Below are 17,649 nucleotides of genomic sequence, written 5' to 3' on the forward strand. Positions count from 1 at the left end.
TAGGAAAAAAATATAGTGCTAAAAAAGACACCTGTTCTTCTCTGAATCAGGCAAAAATTCTGCTCGGACTTTTAAGACTAAAACCATCACCAATAAAAACATTTTCTTTTCTGTATCGTGTGCTGTAAACTACTTCCTGCCTCAGAACTCATCTCCATAACCACTCAACCCCACCAGTATTTGAGTTGAGGTGAGAATAAGTTACCAGGATGTGCAATGTTACATAGATTTCCTGGGAAGGAGGAGAAATGGGAATAGCCTAGGTGTGCTTCTTTACCTTGGGTAGCAGGAGCTGGAAGAACAGCTGACATGTCATAAGTAGCTATGATACAACTACTTATTTTAACCTATGAAATTATGGTGTCACCTCAAGAAGACTTTTAATCCAAAAACAATGCATCCAGCTCATTAAAAGCCCAACACTGAGAATGTTTCTGTTAAAGGATGCTTTCACTCTGTAATCAGAGTGCATTGCTGGATGTTCACTCTCCCTGACATAGCTGATGTCCTCAACTGCAGTTAACATCAAATGGTGTTTTCAAGCTCAAACTCTCAATATGCAAACTTGGATGGTCTCCAGAACAAAGTCTTTATTTTCCTGAAGACATCAGGGTTAGGGTTGTGAGGATATTATTCAGTTTTGTCTTCCTCATTTATAAGAAACCACAACATTCTGTTAAAAAAAAAAAAAATAAATTCATGCTCTTCTTCATGTGAGGAAAGAATTTGGGGAAAAAAAAAAAAAAAAAAGGCAAAAAAAAAGGCAAAAAGTTGCCCAGCATGTGTTTTGCTGATAAATACTTCTGTGTGCAGACAACTTTTGTGTGCTAAGTCTCAGCTGGTATAAATTAGTATTACCCCATCACCCTCAATTTCCTTTCTTAAGTTCACAATATTGCTATTTTAGAAAGTGTATGTGTGTGCACTAATAACTGACAGGATATATTCCCACAGACCCTGGTGTGAAGTACCCCACGGGACAAGCATTTTAACTACATTTTAAGCAACTAAGCAAGAGGAAAGGACACAGGGTCATTGTGTATTTTGTGTGCAGTTGGCCTTTGAGCCTCTCACAGCCTAAGGCCAAGCTCCTTTCTCCTTCTCTTAAATAGAGCATTTTTCTCCACTTTATTTTAAGCATTTCCCTGGACTTTTTGCTTTGTGTAGATGAATATATATATATATATATGAGTGAAAAGCATTGAGTGTTTCTCCCTATTCGATAATGCAAACATCAGACACACTGCCTTCAGAGGCTGTCATTTTCATCACCCCAACAGACCGCTAGCTAGAAGACCACACACTAATTTCTACCTCAAGGGCCAGAACTTCTTAGCTGAGAATGGCTGACAACATCAGAGGAGCTCTCTTGCAGCAGACAGCACGTAACTGAGCCACTGTGCTGAGCTGGGGACAGGCCCCAGCCACAAGGAAGGGCAGCTCAGAGAGAGGATGGAGGGAGACCCAGCGCCAGGAACTTGTGCATTCCTACCCCCATGCTGAACCCAGCCTCTCCCTGCCTCTCACTTCCCCTTGTGCCTTTGGTCAGGTGACCCAGCCGTCTGCAAGGCAAAGATAATTCAAATCAAAGCAAATATTTGCAGCGTGCCTATAATTCGATCAACCAGAGTACAATGTTTGAAAAGCTCCCATTTCTCAAAGGGCTAAGCAACTTCACTGGAATTAACCTCTGCAACAATAATTTAGAGTGATCTGAAACACTGGCCATAACAGTTTGAGACACAGCACAGCCACCTACACCCTAAAAGCAGGATGCCAGCAGGAACGAGAACATCCCCACATCCACCTTTTCTTCACGTTATGCTGTTAAAGGATTGGACAGGAGTTCCTCTGCCACGTTTCCAGAGGCATACAGATCCAAGTAACTCATGCAGCACGTGGCTGGAGAAGGTACTGATCTCAGCTGGGCAGGCCTCAAAACACGCAGCAAAACCAAAGTCCTCACAAAGTATTTGGAAAGAGGGCCAGGTAAGCTCAGGCAAAATTAATGATGCAAAATTAAGCAATAATTGGTATCTCCAAAGCACATATTCACTCGACCCCAAGAATATCCTTTCAAAGTAAGACAAGAGTGAAGAAAATTGAGGCATTCCTCAGTGTTAGCCTAAGCCTTAACTTTAAGCAAGGAAAAGAGTAATCATCTGTGCAATGCTTCTCTGCTGCCTCTGTGCTCCTTGGAGAATGGACTTAGAGCAGAACTGTACAGCATACACTGAGCTTCCCAGGGGGGAGCACTGGGATGTGAGGGGAGATTTATCACTAGCACCCACCTGGATCTAGAACTACCCGTCACTGCCAACTGCCATCACCGTACCTCCTCTAACTGCCAGGATGTGAAGTCCCTTAAACATTTGCCAGGAGAGATTTAGTTACGTTTGCCAAGGGGAGAAATAGGCACTGGTTGAATTCAAAGTGTTATTTTAAGCTAATTTTGCTGAAAATAAATAAATAAATAAATAAATAAAAATGAAGTGATTGTCTGAACATCCCTATTTTAAACCCAAGCAAAGTCAGGTTGTAAATAAAATGGATTATCATATTGGGTTTCCACTGGTTTAACTCTGACTGTTAGAAAAATCAGTGCAAGGTCAGCTACTCCAACTTCTCTGGTTGGACGAGGTTAAAGACTTACCCCTGTTGTCATAGCATTGAGCTGCTTAGAAAAGGCTTTAGATTTCCTCAGAAGCACACTAACAATAGTAAACTCATTTACAATAAATTAGTGAAAAATAAATCTTGAAGTTGAGCAGAATTTGGGAAAAAACTCCATAAAGTGATCTCTGAAAGACTCCTACTGTCATACCTCCATTGGCCAACTGTTATTTCCCTAAGAAAATGCAGGCTGGTATCATCAGCTACCTGGTTAACCAGATAGGCCCACCCTTGTAGAGGGAAGAGCACATATTTGGTTGAAAATGGAGCATGCGGTTGAACTACTACTGTCAGCAAAGTGCTCCATCAAGTGCAGAACGGGTACCTGGAAGCAGCAAAGCCCTAAGATGAGTCTTTCTACTGACTTTCGCACGCATAAAGTCAGGCCTAACGCAGATAATCACTAACTTCAAGGTCTCTGAAGTCATCCATTAGATTTTAAAGGTTTGATTTTAGTCATCTGAAAAGATAGTAATTACTTAATAGAGCTGTAAAAACATTTGGGGTTATATGCTTTAATAGATGTGAAATTTTCACAGTAGAGTGTTCTAAAATTTTTGGTGATTTCCTTTCCACCAAAACATAGTCCATAGTAGAAAGGTTGAATAGATTTCATTTCAGTTTGGCTTTTTTTTTTTTTTTTTTAGGTTTTTAGAAGCGACCTTTCAGAACTTCTACATAATTGATTTCCAAATGACGCCACATGACTATTCTCTACAATGAAAAGCAAAATGGAAAAAAAAAAAAAGTTCTTTCCCCTTTTCATTTACCTACTGTCTATCTTCTTGATATTCTCATGTTTGTGGCATTTTCTACTCGAAATGGAAAAAAGTATATATATATTTTTCTATTTCCTCCACAATAAGAAATTATAAGTACTTTGAGTGCCAAATATCTACAGTTAATTTTTACAAGTTACAAGACATTGAGTGCCTGAAGCACTGATTTTGAATGAAAATAATTTTCAGACAACTCTTTTCATTTGGCACTACAAATATACCTACAACCTTGCAGTCAGATGTTACGCTTGTTTCCCACACCAATAGCTACAGAAATGTTTGAACACAAATTCAGGCTTCGACATTTCTTGCTTTTCAATTTTGGCAATCTTCAGTATTTCTGTATATTAACACATGTAGCGTTAGCACAGTAACACTAACAAATGCAAATGCATTAACTTCTTTGTATATAATTACTTTCATCATCATCGTTGACTTCACCTTGCTCTGGAGGTTTTTACATCCTTTTTTCCTTTTTATTTTTTTTTATATAATATATTATTATAAGGAATAGAAATAATGACCTCTGAGTATGTCTACCACCCTTACTTCTTAGAAGCACCAGTCACTTTCACCAAGGAGAGGAAGGGGATTCATACATTCCTTAGTTTTTATGGCAACTTTGTACTGGTGTCTTTACCACTTCACTTTAATGTCTGCATGCATATACCTAAAAAATGAAATACCAAATTCAAAAAATCAGCAAAAAAAATGCTGTTAAACCAGAGTGGGGACTTCAAATCATCTTTTCTCCTCCTGCCAGAGGAGTGCAAGCAATAGATTAGATGGAAGCGATGCAAAGCACAAAGGAAGGAGGAAAAACAGATGGAAAACCCCCATAAGATGTGCTCCAAGCGTGAGTGACCTCAAGGCATGGTGTCCACCCACCGTGGTGACTCAGGACCTGCCCGGCAGCCTCCATGCCCACATTCTGCATGTAGTTGTGGCAGCGCTCCTTGTGCTCTTCCAGCGAACTGCGCTGCTTGTAGCTCCGGCCACAGTAGTTGCACTTGTGAGGCTTCCCCACTGCGGAGAGAATGAGAGTGTCTGGTCAGATCCACAGCAGCCCACCTATGCTACCAGCATCACATCTTCACAGCAAACTGCTCTCGAGATGGAAAGACAACTAAGAAAGGTTACTCAAGTCCCATGCCTTCTTCCCAGCCCCGTTTCCCCCACGCACACACCTCCCACCCACTGGGTACTTGGCTCCATCAGCTGTTCACACTAATGCATGGTATCTGCAGAAGTAACAAGAGGTGGACTTGCTCATCGTAAAGCAAATAAACAAGAGGGCAAAACAACCCAAACAGTTGAATCACATCCCGGCACTGCTTCTGTGTCACTGAGTCTCGTGGGAAAGAAACTTCTGAGGTGTTTTGCCCATGGCACGAGCAGCTGCTTTCACAAAACTGTGTTGCCCCAGTGGCCTAATTCTGCTGTGAGCCGGGGAAACCCATCTCATGGCACAGAGGAGTTCTCTCAGAGAAGCAGTTTTGCCAAAATTACCAAGGGAAGGTTCGGAAAAATACAAAACACAGACAACAAAGTGACGTTGGTAACGGCCCCTGTTCCATGTCAGAGCTAAGCTGTCCCCCGTAATTCACAGAGACCAGATAATATTTAAAAAACCAAGGAAAAAAAAAAAAAAAGCTGAGTACAACAAAAATCAAGGCAGATGCATACAAGATATAACTGCATTTTCCTATGTGCGCTTTTCACTCGGGAGCAAAATGAATAAATGGCAAATGACTCTTAACACACGCAAAACCTGGCACCAGATTCCCATAAAGTACATCCCTTTCATAGCATGTCATTAAGAAACCACAAGAGCAGTCTAACCCAACGCCAGAAGCTAGCCAGAAGTACCGTTTGCCAAGCCATGCTAATAAAGGTTTTTAATATAATTCCAACTTGAAGAACACAATCGTTTATTCTCTAATAACTAAGGAGCTATTAAGTCAGTGCTACAAGTCCAGGAAGACACCACAGGCTGAGATTTTCAGAGCTGGCTGAGGGATGGGGAAAGTCAAACTTGACAGAGTTTTCAAAATCTTAGGTAAGAATTTTAGTTTCCATCCAAAGACATAGAGAATATCCTCTGTTGGATAACATGCATGTTTCTATTGGGTTTGTCCCAGTCTTGAAAGTTTTTCACTGTCATTTACTTAATGAAATCCAAGCTGGACTACTGACAGACAAACATTGTCACTCCTAGGCAACCTTCCTACCATTGTATGACAGACCTGGGGCTGCTTCAGTGCTGGGGGGAAGATGTAGGGGGCACAGTGGGAGGATGCACATAGCCAACAAGAAGTTGGACAGGAAATTTTTTGTGTTAGCTTGGTGTCAAATCAAGAAATCTAAAGCAGCTGAAGGGATTAAGCTAACAGATCCAAAAGCAGGGCTGAATTAGACCACCCTGTTTGACTACGCCAGGCTTTCAAAGTCTTAGGTGAACCATAAGATGAAAAGGAAATGTGTGATTGCTTTCAGCTACTCAAGAGGTAGATGCTATTAATTAAATATATTATCATCTAATACAGATAAACACATTATCTTACCAGCTTGCAGGAGAAAAAAAAAAATCAATTAAACAATAAAAAGCTAATATTACTCCTCTTCAAATCGCTGCTACTTGCATTGCAACTATTTCACAAACTATTCCTAGACAACAAGGCTGAGACCTTTCCCAGTGATACCTGAGACATACAGCTACCCAAATCCCATCAAATTTCAAGGTACGTAACTCCCCAGGGAAAGAAATACTCCAGCACATGAACTCCTTCCTCCAGGGAGAAGACAGGAGAATAAACAACAGGTGACAAATGTTAGCCACGTTGCCTAATACACAACTGGAAGCCGCTCAAACACGACAGGGGAGAGCAAAGTTTGGGAATTCCAACTCAGCAGACTTGAACGTAACTCCCTCGGGCTCGTTTGAGAAGTTGGTCCCCCGACTCTCCCTTCTCAACAGATGTAATTACATCATAGCCTAGACACGACACAGGGAAAAACTGATTTATTCTATAAAATTACACAAAGCAACTGCAACTTGGATTGTGCCCTCGATCAAGTCAGCCCCCAGTGGGAACAGGTTCCAGTAGTTCAAGTCACCAGCAATGCTCACAATCTAGCTGGTGATGAACGCAGCTAGCAGGGGAAGCAGCTACGGTCTGGATTTTAAGAACCTCGCTGCTGTGACAAATGGCAAGACATGGAAATAGTCACATATTTTCCCTTCTGCACTTATCAAAATAAGTCATGATAAAAAAATACATGTTTGTGGATCTGAACATTGCCAGCAGGTGTACATTTTTCCATTTTTTGTGCTACACAACATAAAGATGTAAAGGTGTCTTAGAGAACTCAGTTCCAGTGATCTTCTCAATGGCGCACTTTGTTCCACGTAACAAACCACCAGATTAAACCACGTAGCTGCCAAGAAACATTTCAGCCTTTGTCAGCGAAGGTATAGTCAATAAAAGTTAACAGTCAAAAGTTGCCCCCAAAACAACAGCTGTGCTCCTGGGCACAGGTCCTGGTCTTTGCAGAATTCAACTGCGCTATAACCACCAAAAACCTTCTCAAGCCCACACCAAAGGCTGCTCTTTCAGTGAATTCTTTATGGAGCCATCCAGTGCTCAGCTCAGCTGTAAGCTAGTTTCTCCAAGCTCCTGACCAAGGACCCTGTCACACAGACATGGCGTTTGGCGCTCCGTGTCATTGTACCAATGGCAGTGGTACCTAGGAAAGGTGGTTTGGAAGCCCCTGGTTTGGGGTAATTAATCCTGTATCACCTTTAGATAGAAAATTACCATCACTCATTCTCATAAAAGTGACACAATACAGTGAATGCAAACAAGCCCAAAATCTTGAGAAATGTTCAATCTGTCATTGAACTGGGAAAGACCAGGGCACTGGGTAAAACCCAGCGGCCATATCTATGAAAAAGCTGACTTGAATACAAAAAACACACCTTATTTTTCTTACTTATATGTCAGAGTTTCCACACATTTAAGCTCAGATTCATACAGATGACAATGTGGCACAGAAAACCCACAGTGGAGTCTCAGCCTCAAATGGAAAATATTATGACAGTTACACAGAAAAAAGACATTTCAATTTGAAGTAGACTTTTTACCATGAAACAGGTAAACCACTCGCTGAAATTCACAGAGCAACGGAGTTTGCTCGTGAAACGAAAATGTTTGCACGCAGGGAGGTCTGGAAAGAGGAGGAGGAGACAAAGCGCTCAGGAGTAAGGAATATTGGAGTCCTTGTGGGTGAACTTTGATAGCTGAGAAGTGTGCATGCAGCAACAATGAGATGGTGCAACACTCAGGTCAATATTCAAGACAGAAAGCAGACTCGGGCCTAGGGAAACTGCTTTTAAGTCATAAAAGAAGGTCAGTGAAAGAGAAAGAGCCCGTAAGGCATTCACGCAGCATTTTGTTCTCAAAAGAGATGGGAGTGCATGGCGGAATATAAAGTAAGTCAAAGGGAAATCACAGGGCATCCCAGGTAATACTTTGCCACGAGCACTCAGCATGAGAGAGGCCTATGGAACAGGTTAAGAGCAGCGATGCTCTTCATTGAGCGAAAACCCTGCCTCCATTAACACCAATGGCAAATATTCCCTGGCTTCAGCAAGCAGAACTGACTGCTTGCACATTTCCCTGCTTTGGGTAGCACACTCTCCTCTGCAACAGCTTGGAGAACGATTCCTTCCTGTCTATCTGTCCAGCTCAGACATTAACAGCACAGCTCACCCAGGAAAATGCATTACTACAGCTGCATTGCTTGGGTCCTCCAGTGCAAGAGTATTAAAATGTTATAAAGCCTTTACATTGAGCTTTCTATCAGACTGGAAACTGCCCAGGATGGGAGATGCTCTGCAGATAATAAAGCACCTACCACAAAGGAGCCTTGAACGGGGCTTAATATGGCAAGATCAAATTTTAACACCAAAGCAGGAAATATGATTAAGGCCCTAGGTTGGGACTAGGGAGCCTAGGGTTCAATTCTTAGTTACACTACAAATTTTGTGACTGCAGGCAAGTTACACTGATTTCCCATGCTTCAATTATTCATACATACGATTAAGGTAATAATTCTCTTCTTCTCAGCATGTAAATGAATTCAGGCACTTTGTGAGAGACACAGAGGCTAATTTGGTGGAGTTCACACAAGTAGGTAGACACAGAAAAATATGGTCCATATCTCTATTGAGAAATTAAGGACTTAATACACTGATTTTATTAGATATGGGAGCAAGCATGAAAGAGCAGAAGGAGATATTTAGGATGGCATAGAGTAGAGGCTCAAGTGGGAATAAGAAAATCAAATTAGAGAAAAAAGTTGGTGGCGTATTAGGCTGCTTGCAGGCATGGTATCCTTCTGGGCTGTGAAATGATCAGCCCAGAGAAACGTAGGATGCCCTTTAGATTTTTCCATTGCTTTTAATGCCATGGAAGACAAAACAGAGGACTGGGGTAGTGCTTAGATGTTGCCAAAAGAACTGAGGCAGCAGAGATGCGTTGATGAAGCACAGTCCATCCAGTTCACAGCTGTAATGTAACAGAACACCTCGTGTGTCCCAGAGCTGCCTATCCCAAGGCCTCTCACACAAAATATTTACATAAATAATAGACTTTTGAACGAATTAATTAAAAGAAAAAGTGAGACCTAATCCCATGCTGGCTCTGAGCAGCACGTAGCTTTACAAAGGAAACTGCCTCCCACTCTGATGCTGCATCTCGCTGCTGTGCTTAATGACTGTAAATGTGTTCATTGAAATTCATGAGGGCTCTTTGATTTTTCTTTTTACATTTTAATTTTTTTTTATATTTTTTTGCCCAGGAGATTACATATAGACACAAAATTATCAACACGCACTCAAGTTCAGAAATAACAAGTCCCACAGCTAATCCAATATTGTCCAAGCCAACCTGCATTCAGAGGTCACAAGATGTAAACATCTAACGTAAGTCTGCAGAGCACACTGACACACCAACTTGTGACACTCAGCCTTGAGCACCTCCATCTTTGAGTGCTCAACTTATGACAACTTAAAGCAGCCTGATTTTCAGAAATAACCCATTCTATATTCATGTTATGGTAACTTAGCTGTAATCTTTTAATGCTTGTCAGTTCTGACAGGAGCAGCAACACCTGGGGTACGTGCCAACGTCTCTGCACTGGAGTGGCAGATAAATACAGAAGTACTCTGCTCTACCACTGGACTTTAACACAGCTCTAAAATAAAAGGCCTGCTTGCTAATAAGCTGCAGATTCACTGAAAGGAAGCCTCCTCCGATTGCTTGATGGGGAGGAAGGGAGGAAGGACAACTTGGTAACAAGTTGGTAACAACTTGTTACGGTAACTTTACAAGAGTTCCTTCTTCCAGCTCTTTGCCACCTCCAACAGCTGGAGGAGTTCAAGTCATATGTTTTGCTTTTTCTGACTTTTAGAAAGAAGAAGATGGTGGTTTACTTCTTAACGATTGACTTCTGACAGAGATGCAGGGATTGCTGTGGACCTCCTGGAGTGCTGATGTCTCTTTTTTCATCTTTTAGGCCAAATACTAGAGTGTATGAGGTTGTGGGAACAGACAGGTTCAGCAGGTCATGCAGGAGAGGAGAGACCAACCAGAAAGGTCTGTGCTTCCGGATGTTTCCGGGCACTTTAGAATCCTCAGTGGACTCAAAATACAGCAGGACAACAACAGAAATAGTTCACTTGATTCACTTCACGACCTCAGAGCCCACAGCCTCTTAGTACAGATAATCAATCGCCTATCAATACATACACAACTATTTGAGATAGTGTGAACCTCCCAGCAAATGAAATACCTTTTGCCCTTTTTGTACAGCAGCAGTCAATGGAAAGTTATTTCTGTCAACAGCTACCCTGTACTATTACAGCAGCCCTAGCCAGCTAGTAGCAAAACACCTCTGTACGCTTGTAGTACATCAGCACACAGTAAAACAACGGCAAAACATTACACCTACACACCCTTTGTTTTCTAGGCACACCTGTCTGTGCAGTACATATCTCCAGAGCACAAAACAGCTGCCTGACACCTGCGTCTACCTGCCAGTTGTTTTTGGTGTTGTACAACAAGCAGCTAGCAGAGCAGCGCTGTGCTCCTGATGCTCAGCCCTTCCTTCTGTGGCAAATGGTATAAAATAGATGATATATAAGCTCCAAGGACTTCATCCATGCTACAAATACACGTGTGCACACAGAGAGGACAAGCAAACATACCTATCGATGCAAACTTCCAAGTGACTACACCTTTGTATATAATGCACACAGGCCAGAGTGCAGTGTAAATCAAGAGTACAACAGCTATAGCACTGGGATCCTTATTTGTACCTTCAGGTACTGCCTGCAGCCTTTTATTTCTTTAGTAGCTCACTATGATTTATCTCACAGTTTCTAGCAGTTATTGGCTCTGCTATTTAATCTGATTCATCAGATTGTGTTTATTTATTAACTGATCTGCACAGTTTTACAGATAAAATAATGTTCCAATCTGCCACGAGGGTTATAAATAAGTAGGCAGTAGTTTTTGTGCTAGAAGCTTAACAAACAAACAAACTCCTGTTTCACTGGCACTATCATACAATTATTGAAATCTCCCTAACCATCCAGACCAAACCATCCTGTCACAGTCTCTCAGCACCCATTAAATAAATTAAAAACAGAAAAGCAAGAAGTCTGCATGCCAATTTCTTCCTTTGGAGCACAGACAAAAGCAGGTTCCTTTGAAGGCTTGCATGCTGCATCTGTGTGGAACAATGTGTGAAAATGGAAAAAAAAAGTCTATTTGTTTAAGTGAAACTATGCTAACAAATGAAATACTAAATCAAGTAAAATGCAGGTAAAGGACACCGACGTTGTGCTTATTTCTGAAAAGGACAAAATCCCTGGTTACTTGATCTGAATTCATGTCCCATAAAACATGTATTGCAACAGACAGAAGCTCTCATCACATTCTTCTCTTGACTTAACTCTCTTACCTTCAAAATAAGAGCTTCAAAGGCAGCAGAAAGGAGCTGACGCTCACTTCAGTTGGTATTAATGGCAACAGAGCTCTCAGATCTCCCCTCCATTTGGAAGTCTCAGCACAGCTGTTCTGCTCTTGTGCTGTGAGCCCAGTGTCCTCGTGCCACAGCAACGTGCCCCAGACCTTCCACGCACCCCTGGCACTTAGCAGGGGTGTCTCAAAAATTTTACAAGGATTCTGAAACGGTTAAACACTATTAAAAAGAAACACGTGTTTAAGTAGCACCGTGGTGGTGAGATAAACTAGCAAAAACCAGGAAGACTACAAATAACTGGGCGCTTTTATCACTTTGCCAGCTTTAAAATCACTTAAAGGCAGCTAGGCTTACTGCAACTCACTTGTAGAGGGTAAGAGGTCCTGCGACATATACAGGAGCTCACTGCTGTAGTTCAGTGGTCTGCTCTGGACAGGAATCTCCTCCTGCAGTGCCATCTCTATACCTGGAACTGGGTGGAAGCAGGATGGAGGTTAAATCTTAACTGCATTTACTAGCTCTGTACTTTCCACTCCACTTCAGACCTTTAACATGATATTAAAGTCGACTTGATATGTGGAGCATTCATCAGTTTATGTAACAAGCTTTCCAAAATACCCTCTTCAGTTTAAACCTGCTCCAGAAGCACAGCAAAGAGGAACAACGAGAACACATTTAGGTGGCTCTGCTGTTCCTCCTCTGCCCTGCCTGTGCAGTGGCACAGCTAAGCAGGAGCAAGAGTGGGTTCCCCGTGCTTCAGTGGGAGTCATGCCAGGCAGCAGCGGGCTCCAGGGGGAGAGGAGCAGCTCACAGCCCAGCGCAGGGTGTGGATACCTCAGCTCAGAGCAGGAATGCTGCTGGACAAACACTCCCTTGAGAAGCTCTCATTTGTGTTTTTTCTATTTTTTTTTTATTGCTTTTTTCCCCTTTGGGTAAAACAAGCACAGACATTGGGCCAGATTCATAGGCAGGGTAAATGGAAGTAATTTCCCGAAGCCAATTTACATCAGTTGCTTACAGTTCAGTTATTCCAAGTGCAGCCCCTTTGCATATCTTGCAGGAGCCCTTTAGCATTTCATTATAAAGTCAACAGAACTTTTGAATTACTTCAAGCAAGCAGTGCCAAACGTAGTGTTAACCACTTATTTTATAGTATCTAAATAAAGGGGGAGAGAATACCTGACATTTAACTTCCACTATAGCACGAAGTAGTTTTATTTTTCCTGCACAAAAAACACCAAACAAGCCCTTATAACTCTAGATCATTCCTTCTCATCCCATGGCAGTGAGTTCCACATACACACCACTACATGAGAAAAACCTCTTTCTTTCTGCACCTGACCCCTTTCCAGCTTTGTGTCTGCTTCAGAAGATTTGATGAACAAGCTCCAGCTTCCCTTAAGTAAATTTTTTCTTTTCTTGTCAATGCCATAAACAGAGTTTTGGAAGTAGACTATTAGCAGCAAGCTGTCATAAAGATAATAGCAACAAGGAAGAAATAATGTTGACAGTTCCTGTGCTTTTCCCAACCACTGGTGCTGGGAGTTTTCACTTATTTTGATCAAGGCCAGCAATAAAGCGAACCTTGCTTCCAAAAACAGGTCAGGCAGCAACACTAATGGGCTCCTTTGGGACATGAACATTTTTTCTTCCTACTTTCCCAATTGCCCAAGAACAAGCGTGGTTTGTGCCACTGTGTTAGCCTCCTAAATACCTGCTGTCCAAGCATGGGTTTTGTCATCTCTTGCACAGATGTCAAATGAGGACTGACTCCTCTCACATATGTAGTTCTCTGCCAACATGCCTGACATAGATTTTACCACTAGATTACAGAAGAGCTTGAAGTAAGGGTGAGACAGGGAAATAAGCAAACAGCGCTGAGCCTCGCTGTGCCGCCAGCTGCTGAAAAGGCTCCTGCAGCTCTTCTCAGCACACAGAACTTAGTGCGGCTTCATTCACGCAAAGGAATCCAAGACCACAAGAGCTGGATAGATAGCTCCTGTCCCACCATGCCTTCCACCACCCAAGTTCTGCAATCATGCTGCCACTTGTTGGTATTCACAGCTCCACATTCAAAGTCAGCCATGGCATTTAGCAGGGGGGGGAAAAAAAAAAAAAAAAAAAAAAAAAAAATCAGGATAATTTCTTGATGAGAACAATTCTCAGCAAAACAAAAATTAACATGAAAACTGGCTATTAGAGAACAACTGGATCTTTGAGAAATGAACACAGGCTTCTGGACAGCCTCTGTTCTAGTGCAAGCCTGTACATATCAAGTATCTGTGTTTGACACTGAGGTTACATTAATCTCTTTCGGGTTGTAAAATCCAGCAATTCCTGTTAGTCTCAATATCTTCCCTAGATTTTCTTGTAGAGCAGAAAACAAATAATGACATTGCCAGAGCACTTGCAGTTCCTTCGAGTTTTTTAGGTTTGGTCAGTTGAAATAATGAGAAGGGAGGGAGGGAGCAATGATGTGGGATTTTAGGGTGTTTCTTTTATTGGTGTGATTAGTTTTGCAATACAAGCTCTGGATAGTTTCAGAAAGTGTATCCTGGCTGAAAGAAAGGCAGACAAAATGAAAGGAAATTAAATATGGGTGTGAAATTAAACCAAAAGAAAGTAAAAGAACAGGAAAGCAAAGCATCTAGTTGGGCTGAAAGAGAGAAAAGCTGGAAAACAAGACACAGCTCCCTAAACGCTCAGAAATATATTTAAAAGGTTTCCTGTAAAAGCAGAGAGTTTAGGAAACTCTGAGTACATTTAACTGCATTCCCTGATGAAAGAAAAAAAAAAAAATCATAGTGAAGCCTTCACCACACTGTTCAAACTGGCGATTTCGATGAGAAGTCTGAAGCAAAAGCAGAAGTGTGTAGAACATGTCTTATTTCACAATACATGGGAGAAGAAAAAAATCACAATTGGTTCATCCCCCAGCAGAACATGCTGGGGACAATAAAGCTACCTTGTCTTTTCATCTTTGGCTTGAACTTGGGCAGAAAAAAATGTCTCTCTCTCTCTCTCTCTCTCTCTCTGAGTTCTATGTTACTTGACACAAAATGATCCTTTCCCACCTCTTCACCAACGGTGCAATCGTATGTCTGTGACCACATATCAACCAGCTCTAATTCAGCCTGGAATTTATGCTGATTAAGGCAGAAACCTTGTGCTTCTGAACCTGATCTGTGCTTGCAGTCTCTTGAAGTTGGCTCCTTGTGAGCCCTTGGGCCAAACTCATCGTTTGCAGAAGACCAATGATAGGAATATAATGGGTACATTTTTTCCACAATACAGCTGCTGTGGACATTTTACTGCGGCATGTAAAAGTCAAACAAAGCACATTTTCTGCTGGACTATCTATTTTTTGTTGGAACAAAGCTGCTTGGTTCCAAAGCATGCCAACAATCCATCCTTTCAAGCTGCTCTACGGTAATGCAGCTACGGATATTGAGATGGATCTGATCCTACAGTGCTAGGAGCACATACGGTTCTCCCCTTAGCAAGCTATGGTACCATGACTTCCTTCAGCTTCCAGCTCCTGGAGTCAGTTGAGCAAAGGGAAAGATTAGCTTACATGTTTTTCCCCTCCCTCCCTTAAAAACAAAACACCTTTAGGTGAACAGAAAGGCCAATTCATCACCTTTCACTGTCCTCATTTGTTAGCGTTTATAACCTGGAGTATTCAGATTCATGATCTGTTTTTTTTTAATTCCTGGAGTTAGAATCTTATAATTCTGCCAACATTAATGCAGTTTCTTCAGATTAATACTACAACTGTTATCAAAAGCACAGTTCAAAAACACTTTTGTGTACAACCTATTTTCCCACTGGAAATCTTCTGCTTTCCTGTTGTTTTAAAATCCACTGGTGTTGAGATGTCTCTCCCTAAATGTGCTTTTACTTATGCCTTAAATCATTTCCCTGCTCCATCCTGGTGTTTTATAGGAAGAAAACTGATATTACATATGAATCACAGAATAATGTGCCTCCTACAAAAGACATCACTCTATTAGGAACACATTTTAAGTGGCACATTTACCGTGCTTTTAATTTTCGTTTACAGTACGTGCTCTACATCCAGCACACTGCCTGTATCAGTTTTACTTTTCATAACCTATTCCTGACACCGAATACAAGCTGCGAGTGCTGCTCCAGGACTTGGCAAGAAGGAACAGGTTGTGGATGAGCAGGTTTCTCTGACTCACCTACACGGATCAACAAGGGAAAATAAAAGGGAGAGCGTGGAGATCGCAAAGGGAAGAAAAAACAGAGCGTGAGGGGGGAGTGACGTGTTTCTGTGGATGCGGTGTGTAATGCAGCTGGCAGCCTGCCTGCTCAAAGTGCCACCGAGTTCCAGACATGCCAGCCCGGCTGACTCAGCTCTTAGGAAGAAGGAAAGAGGAGGGAGAATTTCACAAACGTTTCTGATTGCCAAGGGACAGAGGTTGCTGGACTCCCCTCGAAGATTTTCAAAGCTATCTTTTGCTTCGGGGATTCGACTGGTGTCTGTGGAGAGGTACAAGAGAAAGATACTCCCTAATCTCATACAGAACTGCCGCTACGGCTGCTGGAAACCCAGCAGCACAGCTCCAGCCCACAAAGCAAGAAGTGTCAGCCTTTCCTGGCCAAAGCTAGCTGCTCTTAGACAAGCCACTGTCTCCAAGGAGACCAGCAAAGCGCATGCAGCTGAAGGGTATCCAAGTGAGCGAGAGTCTATGGCCCGTGTCGCTTTTCTATATAAAAATTTCATCATCAGTTTCTCACCACTGCATCCTTTATGTGTGATTTATTTACTAGGAATAGCTCCAAGCCCTTAAAGGGCTCTGCCTGTCTGCGAGAGCCGCTCTGTCCCGTGCATTTCAGACCAGACCAGATCCTGCTCGGCTGTTGGGGGAAAGACTGTGCTTTTCCAGGCTTCCACTCCTAACTGAGAAGAGGTAGGAGCAAGAAAATAGCTATTTTCTAGCACTAAGTGCTGCAACACAGGCAGGCTAAGGCCCTGTGTCAATAGGCATATGCAGCCCCTAATTCTCACTGAAATCAAGCAGACCTCAGTGCTTTTGAAGATAAGAGCCAACGTGAGCTGGGCCCAAAATCAGCGCTAGGGACTGAGCTTGCCTTAATTCCCTCATCAGGATCCTCACCACAGGCTTGGCCTCAAGCCTTTCCAGGGCACATGAGAGCATTCAGGCTGGCCTGAGTTCCCCCAGAGGGGACGGAAGGACACGTGAGGGGAGCAGTTCCCCCATCCTCCACCCTGATCAGCTGGCTCTCCAGACAGAAGGAGTCTCAGGACAGCAGCATCTCGGTTGCCTGACCCCAAAGCTCCTGCTGACCAACACAGCCCCTCCAACTGCTCACACACTCTTGCATACTTAACTGAACAAAAGGAGCAAGGTGAAGGCACAGGCTTTTCCAAAAGGCAATGCTGTGCAGCACACAGATAACTGCGTGGCTGGGGAGTGCCCCGGCCGGGTGCTCTTTGTCAAAGTTTCAATAGGCAGGGCCTCAGCTGCATTTCTCCAGCTTCAGGAATGAAGATAGAGATCTCATCTCTCTGTTGCAAAGCAAAGAGGGAACTTGGGGCACCCTGTCTGAAATCAACACAGCACAGTTATGCAAAACTTGTGTGCAACTGGCATCTCTTGTGTAATCCTCCTTGTAATTGGCCTCTCTAACTACTCCAGAAAGGAAGGAGGGGCAAAGGGTGGAGAAAGTTCACACTTAGATCAAATAAAAAATGGGAAAATATCCAGAGAGCTTTAGTCAGGTAAAAACACAGTTCCCTCTCATGGGAAACCTCCAGGACAGGTTTCCTTGAACTTCATACAGGGTTATAAATAGGAGGAGAGTCACGCAGAGTTCAGTACCAGTTCACTATAAAAAAAATCTCAACATTCTTATTTTCCTGCTCGAATGATATCCATCAATATCTAGCTGTAAGCCAATTCATAATTACAGGTTGCTGAGAGCTCAGAACAGACCAGCTGTGGTTTTCTCCAGCTCTGCTATGGCGTGGTGTTAACCAGTTTACATGCCCACCCCCAGCCCACCACTTCTTCTCGGCTTTCTTTCCAGACAGCAAAAGTACTTCTCTTACCCCTTCAAGCACTCATATGTTACCAAAAAAGTCAGTGGCAGCTCTCCA

The 17,649-nt window shown here is 42.6% G+C and overlaps 1 protein-coding gene across 5 annotated transcripts in view; it reads right to left on the reverse strand.

Moving 5' to 3' along the window:
* IKZF2 (IKAROS family zinc finger 2) overlaps positions 1–17,649 on the reverse strand; it is a gene marked incomplete at both ends in the record, with an annotated part of 101,220 nt that overhangs the window by 8,181 nt on the left and 75,390 nt on the right. For 4 of the 5 annotated variants that reach the window (XM_079539383.1, XM_079539382.1, XM_079539380.1 and 1 more), the window contains one exon: positions 4,341–4,478. In XM_079539383.1, coding sequence (XP_079395509.1) covers positions 4,341–4,478 — 138 coding nt within the window. Of the gene's footprint in view, positions 1–4,340; positions 4,479–11,865; positions 11,974–17,649 lie in introns of all 5 variants that reach the window. The other variant, XM_079539379.1, reaches the window with a different exon arrangement.

The sequence above is a fragment of the Tetrao urogallus genome (genome assembly GCF_951394365.1).
Source record: "Tetrao urogallus genome assembly, chromosome: 8".
NCBI lineage: Eukaryota > Metazoa > Chordata > Aves > Galliformes > Phasianidae > Tetrao > Tetrao urogallus.